Here is a 14049-nt window from a genome sequence, read left to right as displayed (position 1 = left end):
AAGTATGCTGTTGCTTGAAACTGGATCAAATTGGTTCTTCCGCACTTGGATGCCAGTACCATCAAATATGGAAAAGTGTTGAGTCGCATGGCTGTACCAATTGACGAATGCAAAATAATGAATGGAATTGTTGAATGAATGAGAGAAAAATAGGATATTTGGCCAACTCGTAGTTCATTATTCATAATGGCTTGAATGTGTGATGATGATGAATTGTTGCTTGCTTGTTGATAATGTTGTCCAAGCAAATTAATTTTTTTAAATGATTTTATAGTTATACTGACTGTATTCATAATAGACACTTCATAGGTGTCCATATAATAAGTTTGTAAGGCTTCATAGTGTTCAGGGCATAAGATTTGTTGTTTGTTATTAATTTTTGAAGGAAGGGCTTGTGGTGGCAGAGGCTCACTACCAGTAATTGTCAAGTTAAATAGACTTGGTCCGTCTATGAATTGAGAGTAATCAAATGGCGTTAAACCACTTTCGTCATTCGTAACTGATGTATCCATCATTCATAACTCGATATGAAAACAGTATTAATAAGCTACATGTAAAATATATCCAATAGATAGGCTATAGGTTAATTCGAATAATCTTCATCAAGGATAAGATGCTGCGTAATTGCACGGTTAAACTATATTAAATCCAGGAACTAAATCACAGTCAGCCGCAGTCAATCATATACGAGTATTCTATGACAAATATAACAATAGAAGAACACGTAACCCTTATCTATTTGTCATCAGCTATATCATACTCATTAATTATTAATCCATGACATGAAATATTATCCGTGTTTGAAAAGTATAAATAGAGTACAATTTTCTTATTAAATAAAACAATCTCTTTATCGAGTCTCGTCCTCTCTTGTTCCTTTTATTCTCTTGGATAAATCAGTAACCTCGCCTATTTTCCTTATGAAGTTGATCAGTAGGAGCATGCCTTGATCGTTGGTGTTAATGAGTGAGTGTAAGGAGTGTGATCAATCCATTGATCAATTACACTGAAACTTGACTTAGAATAATTCATGCTAATAATCGAAACCCTCGTTTAACAAGATACAATATATATATAACTGCTGATTGTATACAATAAAAGAATAACTTTTTATCTCGTTTAATTTTGGAATAATCTGATAAATCATTTTTTTTAAACGCTTCAAAAGTTATTACTTTATTATTGCAATATTTTTTTTTTTACATCAATGGTCCTAACAAAAAGACAAAATGCTACCCGTCGCATCAGCAGTTCAACTATTAATGCTGATTCTGTTGCTACCTCTTCTCGTGCAAACAATAACATGGCTACTACTGTTTCTGAAGAAAAAGTTGGTGGATCACATCACAATGATATGATGATGGATATTGATGATGATGCTACTGAAGATCTCAGTAATGAAGACAATAACAGGGATTCTGTTATTTCTTCTGGGCATCTGGATAGTAGAACTACTACTATTATGGCACCTTTTGGTGAACAAGAAAACAATAAAAACACTAATACAAATAGTGTTTGGGCTAATGCTACTACCACTCGTAGTGTTAGCAAGGTCATTTCTGAAAAAGAAATGGAATTGAAACTAAAGCAAGACATACAATGCTTAAAACAAGACGTCTACAATGCAGTACAAATGGCTGTTGTTACTAGTGTAGATGATCCTAATTTCGATAATATTTGGGCTCGTGAAGTTAAGCTTAAAGATAAGCTTAACAAAGCTACTGAAACGTATAAAAGTATGTTTGGTTGTGACCCTATTGCGGTAGACAAAAATTTAACAGTTCCTCCCAATTTGACTTTGTGGCAATGGGAAGGTAAGATCTTCGATCAAAATAAACACAAGTATAAAACCCCAGATGACTGTGTCTCGGATTTTGAAAACATACTATGTGCCCATAAACGACCTATCGATACATATTGGAAGGATTATATTATTACTATTTTGCCTGGACCAATCTTGGCTTGGTATAATACACTTCTGGAACAGAAACCAGAAACAACATGGAATAATTTTAAATCCTCGTTTATTGAACGCTATGGAATTAACCCTGTTGTACAAAAAGAAATTGCTCTGAATGCACTTTTGGGCATGAAATATCATCATGAAGATATTCATGACTACATACAGCGTTTCAATGATTTACGCGCTAAAGCTAAAATGCAGGATATAGACACTTTGAAATGGTATTTGACAGATCCTTTGCCTGCTGACCTCTTCAAAGATGTGGAGAAAGACTTTCGCGGTAAAGAGCTTACCCCAGAAGAAATGGTAGACATTCTGGCTTTTCATCATGCTATTTACAAAAAGAGCCAAGAAAAGCGAAATAGCTTTAGTAAAAAGAATAATCATGATAGAGATTCTCGACGTTACGAAAATTCAAAATCTCGTCATAATAGTCACCGTATTCTTAAAAAGAAACATTGTGTTATACATCCTACAAGCGTTGATCATGATACTAAAGATTGTCGGACTCGCGCTGCTTGTATTAAGAAGGGTATTTGTTTCCACTGTTTTAAAACTTGGAACCCTAGCCATCAATGCAAAAATTCAAAGAACAAGGATAATAATTCAAAGAGACCCTTGAAAAGAAACAAGAAAAAAGGTGATGCTTCGCCTAAAAACAATATTGTGCCAATGGAAGTAGATGAATCTTCTTCATATGATAGCTGTGATACAGATAATGATAGTAATTTGCGCTTTGCTGCTGCAAAATTGGACAAACCTAAACAGGATTGTATGTCGTATTTACCCCATTAAATACTTATTATTCGTATGAGATTACTCAAATCTTATATAAAAAATAACAAGTACTGAATACATTGTCGTATCCCAACATACTTTAAACATGATTCATATTCAATTTATAAGAAATCAGAGTAATGAATGCTTTACAAAGATTTATTACAGTCTTTTCTCTATTGTTCGGTCATAACTAATTCCACTCCTTTAACTCAATGCAAGCTTTTAATATAACTCCTGATGCAATGCAACATAAATGAAAGATCAGATCTACTTAAGAAATAATTATAAAACAGTCCACTTGCATAACCAGGAACAGATCCTCACATTAAAACTTATTGACACTAGATCTACAGTTATAATTAATTAAAGTATCTTGAAAAGGATTTAATTAAACCTCCATGAAAATAGTATAAATACCAGACATTATAATATTAAATAAAGATATAACTTTTTTCAGTCTCGTTGAATTTTATAGTCTTTTTTATTCTTACGAGATAACACATACATAATATTATATATTACATATTCTCTAAGACTCATTTACAATATTAACCATATACAATATTTATATTATTCAAGTTCAATACTAAAATTGACCTTGAACTCACTTCGGTCCCTGAATAATTTTATTTCCTATATAAAGGCGTAGTTTGATTAAATGGGTTCTCTCTCTCGTCTTGAAATCTAATAAAGAGGTTACATAGAGACTCATTCACTAGTTTTCAAGTACTATCTCCTTTTAATTCTCAAATTTTTATCTGCAAATATCTCATTGTAAGTTCAAAACAAAAATTGACACACAATATTTCCAAACACCACCGGAAGGTTTAATAACTGATAATCTTATTTATCTACCTATTACTATAGAACATGTTCGGTGTTGGGCACTTTGCGACCCTGGAGCAAACTTTTCATGCATCTCGCCCACTTTATGTCAATTTTTAAAGTTAAAAAATACATTGAATAAACATGGTCTCATTACACTTATAAGTGATGACAAAATCGTGCGTTATGGTAAAACTGAAAAAGAAGTTTATATTGAATATGGTGATAGAGCACTGTATTCTCAATTGGAAATATTCAAAATACTTAATAATAATGTACATGCGTCAATTGGCACAGATTTATTATTTAAATTGGGTATTACTCTAAGTAATATTAGAATTACTTGGGATGATGAAAGTCATAAGCCTATTATTCCTGTTATTGAACCATATCCTTATACTCCAAATGAAGATCCATATTTTTCACCTATAGAGCAAGAATATTTGCTAAAGGAAATAGAACCTTATATTGTTGCGAACAAAAACATACCAAAATCTGCTTATTGCACAATACCTGGTAGTGAAATTAAACTGCCTTTGAAAAAGGATGCACAATCTGCATATCGTAGACAATATCAAATAAATGAATGCCATGTACAGGCTGTAAAAGATCAAGTCCAAAAATGGATTGAATTAGGAATTGTTGAACGAGCACCTCCTAATATTCCCTACAATTCACCATTATTGACAGTACCTAAAAAGGATCCAAAAACGGGTGAATACGATAATAAAAACATCAGATGTGTAGTTGACAGTAGACTCGTCAATAATAATCTTGACAAGAGACGTATAGATAGGTTTCCATTACCTTTAATATCAGACCTTCATCGTATAATGAGTCGATATACTCTCTTTACAACAATTGACTTAAGTCAATGTTTCCATTCCTTTAGGATTAGGAAAAGTGATCGTCCTTTAACTGCATTCACAACACCTGATGGTGTACAACTTCAATTCAAACGAGCTCCTTTTGGTTCGACACCAATTTCGAGTGTCGTTCAACGTAGTTTAACAAATTTGTTTGCTGATCTTGACTACGTGGTAAATTTCATCGATGATATATACATATTATCAGATAACAACTTAGAAAAGCACAAGCAACATGTTCAAACTGTCTTAGAACGGTTGACATTGCATAATCTGCGAATTAATCCAGATAAGCTCCACATTGCGCAAAAATCAATATATGTGCTCGGTTTTTGCTTAAATGAAAAAGGCCTAACATTAGATCAAAGAAAAGTTGCAAATGTGCTAGACTGGCCGGATGATGTAAAGAATTCAAAAGAATTAAGTCATCGTCTTGGTGTTATGAACTACTTTAGAGATCATATCCCAAATATATCGCAATTGACTGCACCATTAAACCAATTGAAAAATCATCCAAATTTGAAAGCAGTTTGGACTAATGAATATTCTAAAGCAATTAGAAAGTTGAAAGAAGCATTAGTAAACGCACCGGTAATTAGTGTACCCAACTTAAAATATTCATTCCATTTGGTTACGGATGCTTGCGATTATGGAATTAGCGGTTGCTTGTATCAAGTAATCAATAACGAAATAAAATATATTGGCTTCGTAGCGCGCACATTATCGCCTACAGAAAGAAGATATGGCTCAACGCGACGTGAGTTGTTAGCTGTCGTATATTCATTCACAAAATGGAGAAAATGGTTGTATGGCAAACATTTTCATCTATTTGTCGACAATAAAGCTTTGTTGGAAATCAACAGAAAAGAAACTAAAATAGCTAACAGAGTCATAGAAAGTTACTATGAAACCATTTTCGAAATGGACTTTGACATTACCTATTGTGCTGGAATGAGAAACATTTTAGCTGATAAACTTTCGCGTTTGTTTTACCCTGATGTGGAAAACACGCTGGCCAGGGATGAAGCATATGCTGGAAAAGAGAATGGTAATGAAGTAAAAGGAAACAAAAATAAAGAAAAATCTATAAGGCAAGCTGTTAGCAATACGTCACAAAGTGATACAAAGAAACAAAAGGCTAGAGCATTTCATGATCTGGAAATTGATGACGATAACATCAGTACAGATAGTGAACACGAAGAAAAAGAATCATTAGTACTAGCTGCTAGTCATTTAGATAACTATAAAATTATTGATAATCTTGATGAACGACAAAAGCTTATTGAAAATGTACATGCTTTAGGTCACTATGGTGTAAACCAAACAGAACTAAAAATAAAGCAAGATCATGGCTTTTACTGGAAAGGCTTAAGAGAAGATATAACAAAATATATCAATGAATGTCAAAAATGCTCAAGGCATAATTTAGCCAAACATGCTTATCACCCACCAAAAAGTATCTGTCCTAATGGCATATGGGATCAGATAGCTATTGATCTTGGAAGTTTTGATATAACTTCAACCAATGGAAATAATTTCCTTTTGGTAATAGTCGATCTATTTACTAGATTTGTTGTGCTGAGGGCGATTAAAACAAAGTCTGCTTTAGATGTAGCATTAGCCTTGGTACAAGTATTCTCGATGTTCGGCTATCCAAAGTGTTTAATTCACGATAACGGACTTGAGTTCAAAAATAAGCTATTAAAGGCAATAAAAGATCATATGGGTGTAGAAGAATCCTTATCTCTACCTTATACACCAACAGGCAATTCAGTAGCTGAAGCTAGTGTAGGCTCAGCAAAAAGAATTATAATTAAAATGTTGGAAGGATACAATGGAGCATGGGATATGTATGTTGATGGTACTGCTTATGTAATGAACCAACATATTTCAAGATTGCATGGTTTAAAACCATTTGAAGTTATGTTCAATAGAAAGGTAAATGATCTTAAAGATTATACCAAGAGCATGCGACAGATTGAGTTTAATGAAGAAACAATAAATGTTGAAAAACTCAAAACTGTTATTGAAAAATTCAATAACACTACTCTACCAGAAGTCCGTGAGCAAATATTGGAAACGCAAAGAAAGGACAATGAATACTTTGTTAAAAGACATCGTATATTAAATAACCCATTCCCAATTGGATCGACAGTAATGATAAAGAATATTGAAGGCAAAAAGTCAAAGACTGACTCTAAATATATCGGACCTTTTACTGTTCACAACCATACGAAAAATGGTAATTACGTTCTTACTGATTTAACAGGCAGTTTGTTTAACAGAAATGTACCAACATCTCAAATAAAGTTAGTATCAAACGATACAAACAAAACGAACGATAACAAAGATATCTATGAGGTACAAGCTATCATTAATCATAGAGAGATAGCACCAAGCAAATTTGAATACTTGACAACTTGGGTTGGATATCCAGGTGAACAAACTTGGCAAAAACAGTCTACCTTCCAAGGTACTGATGCTATTAAAAAATATTGGGAACGAAGAAAAGCGGATGGAAAACATTCTATTAAAACAGCAAATTCTAGTAGAAAAAGAAAGACATTATTTGGCAATGAACAATCTACTAAAGGTAGAAAAAGAACAAGAGCTTCTAAAAAGTAAAAATTGCTCTTTAAGATTTTAAATGGTGCATATACTATCAAAAGTTGGAGATCTTTTCCCTTCAATTATCATTTTTATCCTTAGAAACAAAGGTTTTTGAGATAATAAGGTTTTAACGATGCCAACGATAGTTTAACTAGAAGCACATTATATATTATATTGGATACAAATTTATATTAATAATTTGTATGTTATTTTATTTTGGTTTTTTTTCTTTTTTACGGTTTATCATGTTATTTTATTGTATTTCAACAATCATCTAGTGTATCTTGTGGAATTACATCTTCGCATTAAATTTAATGCTGGCCAGGGATGGTGATCAATCCATTGATCAATTACACTGAAACTTGACTTAGAATAATTCATGCTAATAATCGAAACCCTCGTTTAACAAGATACAATATATATATAACTGCTGATTGCATACAATAAAAGAATAACTTTTTATCTCGTTTAATTTTGGAATAATCTGATAAATCAATATGCATATTAGGTGTTATTGCTGTTTTGCCATACAGTTGAACACAGGTCTTGCCAAAGGTCTTGAATAAGGAATATGCAGCATGTATCCCTTCTGTTGTAACTACAGGACTGTTGTAGAACAGTGTCTGATCATAACGGACATTGAATAATCACAACTAAAAGAAGTATATTAAAATTGATAAAAGATAATAATTTAAATCTTTATTAAATAAAATATACTCTTCTTCTTTTTTATATAAAACTATCACTATTAGATTCATTCTATAAAGTAAACATGAACACTAAATAAGTCATGATCTTTACTATTCATCATTTCTGTAAATGAATAATAATGGATCAGGTACCTAGTCAACTTTGATCTGACTGGAGGCATTTCATATAAATATATCTTTCCTCTCAATGAAGACGGGACAATTATCCCAGATCAGTTAAAGAACAGTAAGATCTATAAAAGCAACGAATTAAAAATTTTCATAATTGATTCAGTGATCATTCTTCAATCAAACGTGTCAATGATTGGATCTACGCTCATAACTACTCATTTACCCGCCAACTGATAGAAGAATATAAATAGTAGACTTTGTAATGTTTTCTTTTTAACAAAAGATTGTCTTAAATAAAGTTCAGTCTCAAAAAGTATTCTTTTGGTTTATCTTTGTTATTACCTTTACCAGAACATAACAAGGACCAATCACCAATCTTACTGCTTCCACGTAGCGCATCCAATTCGCAAAATGCTCACCGACTAATCTTTGCTTCAGCAGAAAAGGCGAAAGCACAACACACCACGTTCTCCATTCATCAGCCTTCATATTACTAAAGATATTGGTTTTTGACTGTAAATTTGCGGATGACTTTTTTATTTTGCGGACACATGGTTCTTCCCGACAAAGAAAATTTACCACCTTCTAAGCCACAAGTTGGCCCACCTACCACCAACTACTCTCAAACCCAAAGAGAATGGACCACTGTAGTAAGAGGTTCCATGAAGACATCCAGCTATGCTGAGTCGCCCATTGCCATGAAAGACAGCTCCACACCTTCTCGTTCACTTGCTAGCATGGCTCACTCTAGCAACCCATTGCATCAGTTTCAAAAACCATTTTTAAAAGGGACCGCTCAGGGGTCTGTTTTTGTTGAGATAACATGTGTTCAGGATAAGAAAACATTTCTGAAAGAGTTGAAAGATGCTTGTGAGGATAATACTCACCTATGGAGTATCGAAGATAATATTCGCCGGGATTACGGCAAAATGTACGCTGAAGTTACTTTCTCCCCCACTTTTACATCCCGCGTCTGTGAAGAGGGCTTGAAACTCCCCTCCTACGAATCAAAGTTTTACGGTTATCGTTCACTCTCTCCTGATTCCGAAGTTTTAACCATCACCTTTAACGGTCTCCCACGTCAATATGGTCGTAAGGATGGCGGACTACGTCAGCTGCAAGAAGATATGCTTGCGAACTTAACACGCTTCGGCAATGTCTGTGATAGTGGTACTATTTCTGGGGCCACTGGGGTTTTTTCAGGTCGAGGATACGCTGTTCTCGAACTTCGTGAGTCTTCTGAGTCCTCTTTATCGCATGAATTTCACTGGCAATTCTCACCACTCAATGACAATAACACGTATGGCCAAAACCGTTCCTGTGAGTCTCTGGTATACGCTCATTGGCGCTCCATGCCACCTTATTGTCGATACTGCCATAGTCCAGCCCACGCTATTGCTGATTGTCCTGTGAAATTGAGATCGATCATTTGTTATAATTGTAATGGACATGGGCATATGTCCAAAGGTTGCCCCAGGAAAAACACACATAACCAACACAGTTCCTCCAACAAAAAAGCACGTAAAACCCCTGTGTTTCAGGAACTTGTTCGTGTCCCCGTTTCCTCCGCACCTACGGTGAGAACTACTGGTGTTCATAGTGAGGCCTCTACCACACTTCAGACGACTGACATTACTGCTACTCCTGATGCACTTTCTACCCAGACTGAGATAACTGCCAATCCTACTGTCACCAATACAAATTCTGCTGATATCCCTGTTGCTTCCAAGTATCAATCAGGTACTTTGGCCTCTCGATACGCTCCTCGTACCACACGGTCTCAAACAGCAGAATCTCGTAAATTCGGTTCTAGCGAATCCATCAATAATAAAACTGACACTGTGCCTCCTTCTCCCATATGTGCCTCCTGCCATCAATTAGGTCATAAGACGAAGAGACATAATAAGTGTCCACTCAATCCAGTAAATCTTGCCAATAATACCCAGCTTCAAACTGCCTCCACTGCCGATGGGACAATGGAGATCGACACCGACGACTCACCCAATTCGAGCCCGGAAGGCCCATTTTTGAACGAATATGTACAGTCTGAACAAATACCTGAGGAACCGCTGGGTGATCTTGATCGTCCAAATCAACAATAATCTATTTTTAATGATAGATACTCAAACGCTAGGCCACGATAGTTGCGATAATTCCCAAACTACTCCAACTATCTCTTCTTCTTCACAAACACACTTTCAACCGGATCTTACACAACTTCACATCGCTACTATCAACTGTCGAGGTCTTCCCAAGACCGCCGATACATCAATACGCACTCATTTCATTCGTTATCTTCGTACTCATAATCTGGATATCCTTGCTTTACAAGAGACACATGCATCCTCAGTTTCTTTACAGCAAGTCTTCCATACCCAATTTCAGACTCACGACAGTCTTTGGTCACGTCATTGTGGCCTCGTCTGTTTTTCTCCTGATTTGTCTTTTAGTAACTCTGTCTTCAGTATATGTGGCCGGTTTATTACCACTACCATCTCCCATATACAAAAGGCCTTCGATCCTCTCAGAGTAACAGTTATATACGCACCTGCAGCATATAGCGAACGTCAAGCTTTTCTCTCAAATCTTATCGGACACCCATCCTCTGGTTTCGATCTTGCACCTCATAGACATATTTTGCTTGGAGATTTCAACTACTCCTATGCTTTACATCTGTCTACTTCTCCTGCTCGACAAGCCCCATCTTCCTGGCTACAGTATCTTGAGCAATACTTTGTGGATGGCGTCACTCCGGCTGGTTCTTTCTCTGAAGCTACTTTTCACATAGGACTTTCTCGATCTTGTATTGACTACATCTTCGTGACACCTGAGTTTATTAATAGCAAACATTCCTCGTCCACGACGTATATTCAACCTGCGTGGTCTGACCACTGTTTGGTCACTTTGCGTATGCGTCTACCGACACCCGCCTCTGACACAATTGAGCAACCACCAATCACAGGTAAAGGTATATGGAGGGCTCATCCACGCCTTGCTGCGTCACCTGAATTTTGTGCTAAATTGAAAGGCACTATATCTGATTCAATCGCTTCCCTGCCATCGCACTGGTCTGCTCAAGATAAATGGGACACCATCAAATCTGTTACAATATCCGTTGCAAAAAAGTTCTCTCGTCGACAGACATCTCATTTGAAATCAGTAGAAAAATTGCTTCATCATAAAAGGGCCAGTCTAACCAATTCCGTGTCCAGATTCGCTGACAATGCTGCTAACCTCCGCCCTCAACTTTCTGTTATTGAAAGCCAACTCGCATCTATCCAACAATACCATGCTGAAACTTTGGCTTTAAGATCTGGTATTCGTTGGCGAGAAATGGGTGAAATTTCTGCTGGCTATCTTAAACGTACTATTGCCCAACGGCAATCTCGTCAAAAGATCTCCAAGCTCATCCATCCGACAACGGGTGAAATATGCACCTCTCCGACTGAACTACAAGCAGCAGCAAGAGCGTTCTACTCTGACCTCTATTCTCCTGACCCTATCAATGATGGTGCAGTCCAAGATATTCTTAGTTCTGTCCCCTCTCCATTAAGACTCTCTGCAGGTGATCAGGATTTCTTGATCTCTCCTATCGAATGGGATGACCTTATGGAACAAGTTCGTCGTTGTCCAAATAAGAGTAGCCCAGGCCTTGATGGCATACCATATGAAATCCTGCGTCTGCTTTTCACTCATCCTGATTGTAAACTTATCATCCTCCAAGTTTATAATGATGGTCTCACACAAGGTATATTTCCCCCCTCCTGGTCTCGCAATTGTGTTTCACTCTTGCCGAAAAAAGGGGACTTACAGTGGGTGGAAAAATGGTTCCAATGTTTTTGATTTGCAACTTTAAAGCTTTATATCTTTGGAACTACAAATGGTAACGGCTCACAAAAACATGCATTTTGTAGCGCAATTACAGCTAATATTACTGAAAAAAAATTTTGCTTGTACTGTTACACAATCGGGAAAAAATTAAGATTAAATACAAAAACCAACATTGGAACCATTTTTCCACTACAACTGTAGATAAGTTTATTTGTTAATTGGTGGAGCTTCCACCGGAGTTTTTTGGCTAATTATGAGTCATAATATTCCGACTATCGCCGAAAAAGCCTATGTGACTTATAAAATTAATTTATCCCCTGTCAAACATTTTTTTTTCTTTTTCTTTCTTTATATATCGAAGCTTTAAGGTACCACTACACATATGGTTCGCGCTCTCTCTAAAAACAAGCAAGAAAACATCAAATCGTTGGTTTTACAGAACAAGCCATATTCAGTGATGATGGAACGTATTCCAAACTTAAAAAAATCCACCTTAAGCAGATATGCCAACAAGTTTTCTCCTGGTAGAGTAACAGCAAACCCTGGTAGAAAGACTGTTTTAAGTGTTACCACCAAGCCTTATATACGTAAGCAGATTATTAATGGTACCCTCAAGACTGCGAAGGCTGTTCATAAGTATCTAGTATGCACTGGCCACACTATCAGTTACTCGGGCACCATTAAGGTTATGAAAAGCATGAACTTTCATGCTAAAATAAAGGTAAAAAAGCCTTTATTGACTAAGGTTCAGAAAGCAAGACGACTAGCATGGGCGGAAGAGCACAAAAACTGGACAAGCGATGACTGGAGACGTATGGTATTCAGTGATGAAACAAAAGTTAATGTTTATGGCTCAGATGGTTGCAAGTACTATTGGAGTCGACCTGATGATAAACTTCAACCCTATCATCTCGACTTAACAGTTAAAGGAGGGGGTGGTAGCATTATGGTATGGGGTTGTATTACCTATGACGGACCTGGTTATGCATGCTGGATTAGTGAAGGCACAATGAAGGCTTCTGATTACGTCGGAATACTTGGTACAACCCTTATGGACAGCCTTGAGTACTATGGTTACCATCCTCAAGACATCTATTTTCAGCAGGATAACGATCCTAAACATACGTCTAAGCTAGCTAAGCAATGGTTCAAGGACAACAACTTCAAGTGTGATCATACCTTCAACTGGCCTTCACAAAGTCCAGATCTAAACCCAATAGAGCACATCTGGCACCACCTTAAGCTCAAGTTAAGTGCCTATGATACTAGGGCAAAAGGTGTGCATGAATTATGGATTCGTGTTGAAAAAGAATGGTCTACTTTTACAGCAGAAGACTGTAGGAGATACATAAATAGTATGCCAGATCGTTGTAGGGCTGTAATTGCTGCGAAAGGCGGTCATACAAGATATTAATAAAATAATGCACATAGTGGAAAAATGGTTCCAATGTTGGTTTTTGTATTTAATCTTAATTTTTTCCCGATTGTGTAACAGTACAAGCAAAATTTTTTTTCAGTAATATTAGCTGTAATTGCGCTACAAAATGCATGTTTTTGTGAGCCGTTACCATTTGTAGTTCCAAAGATATAAAGCTTTAAAGTTGCAAATCAAAAACATTGGAACCATTTTTCCACCCACTGTATCTGATCTCAAGAATTGGAGGCCCATCTCACTTATTAACACCGACGCCAAGGTTTTCACCCGTATACTAAATTCTCGGATTATTCTTTGTGCTGATACATTGATTACTCCCTTTCAATCCGGTTTTGTGCAAGGTCGTTTCATTGCTGACAATGGCCTCCTTATGAAATTGGTTATGGAACACGCCCGTCTTTCCAACTCATCGGCGGTTGGCCTTCTACTTGATCAGGAAAAGGCATATGATCGTATACACCCAGATTACCTTCGGCAAGTGCTACAACGATTCGCCTTTCCAGATTCTATCATCAACTCTATCAGCTCTCTCTTCTTTAGCACTGAGCTTCAGCTCAATATCAACGGCTTTTTATCCGATCCTATTCCACAGTCTCGAGGCCTCCGTCAAGGCGATCCTCTATCACCAGTACTTTTCAATTTAGCGTTCGAACCTTTACTCAGGAGTGTTTAGGATAGGGGGTTTTAGGTAAAAGTAGTATAACAACAAAGATAAAGAAATACTGTTAGAACTTGGTATCTCTTTATTAAGTTAAGATAACTAAGATTGAATCTGATTAATTCTACATGTAAAAGTGAGAGTATTTATAGACATGATACGGATAAAGAATTAGGACAGATTTATGATCAATTCGACAGAATAGATGATTACTATTTCTAATTATTAGTTTAGCCTGTTCCTAGCTTGTATTGTCAATT

The 14049-nt window shown here is 36.1% G+C and overlaps 4 protein-coding genes across 4 annotated transcripts; all 4 read left to right on the top strand.

Annotated features, from left to right (window-relative positions):
* Window positions 1-1207: 1207 nt before the first annotated feature.
* Window positions 1208-2758, top strand: RO3G_13302 (uncharacterized protein; the record flags this gene model as incomplete). Its single annotated transcript, XM_067667886.1, has 1 exon — window positions 1208-2758. The coding sequence occupies one exon, from the start codon at window positions 1208-1210 to the stop codon at window positions 2756-2758; it is 1551 nt and encodes a 516-aa protein (XP_067523987.1).
* Window positions 2759-3754: 996 nt separating this feature from the next.
* On the top strand, window positions 3755-7159 carry RO3G_13301 (uncharacterized protein; the record flags this gene model as incomplete). The annotated part of the gene is made up of 3 exons (XM_067667885.1): window positions 3755-3774; window positions 3906-7055; window positions 7144-7159. 3 exons carry the CDS (start codon window positions 3755-3757, stop codon window positions 7157-7159), a joined length of 3186 nt encoding a protein of 1061 aa, XP_067523986.1.
* Window positions 7160-8416: 1257 nt separating this feature from the next.
* Window positions 8417-11752, top strand: RO3G_13300 (uncharacterized protein; the record flags this gene model as incomplete). Its single annotated transcript, XM_067667884.1, has 4 exons — window positions 8417-9662; window positions 9747-9938; window positions 9985-11613; window positions 11724-11752. 4 exons carry the CDS (start codon window positions 8417-8419, stop codon window positions 11750-11752), a joined length of 3096 nt encoding a protein of 1031 aa, XP_067523985.1.
* A 326-nt stretch (window positions 11753-12078) lies between these two features.
* On the top strand, window positions 12079-13804 carry RO3G_13299 (uncharacterized protein; the record flags this gene model as incomplete). The annotated part of the gene is made up of 2 exons (XM_067667883.1): window positions 12079-13074; window positions 13274-13804. The coding sequence occupies 2 exons, from the start codon at window positions 12079-12081 to the stop codon at window positions 13802-13804; spliced, it is 1527 nt and encodes a 508-aa protein (XP_067523984.1).
* Window positions 13805-14049: the final 245 nt, after the last annotated feature.

Source organism: Rhizopus delemar, genomic scaffold (genome assembly GCF_000149305.1).
Source record: "Rhizopus delemar RA 99-880 supercont3.12 genomic scaffold, whole genome shotgun sequence".
NCBI lineage: Eukaryota > Fungi > Mucoromycota > Mucoromycetes > Mucorales > Rhizopodaceae > Rhizopus > Rhizopus delemar.
Note: the sequence above shows the minus strand (reverse complement) of the source record. Positions and strands in the feature narration are given on the sequence as shown.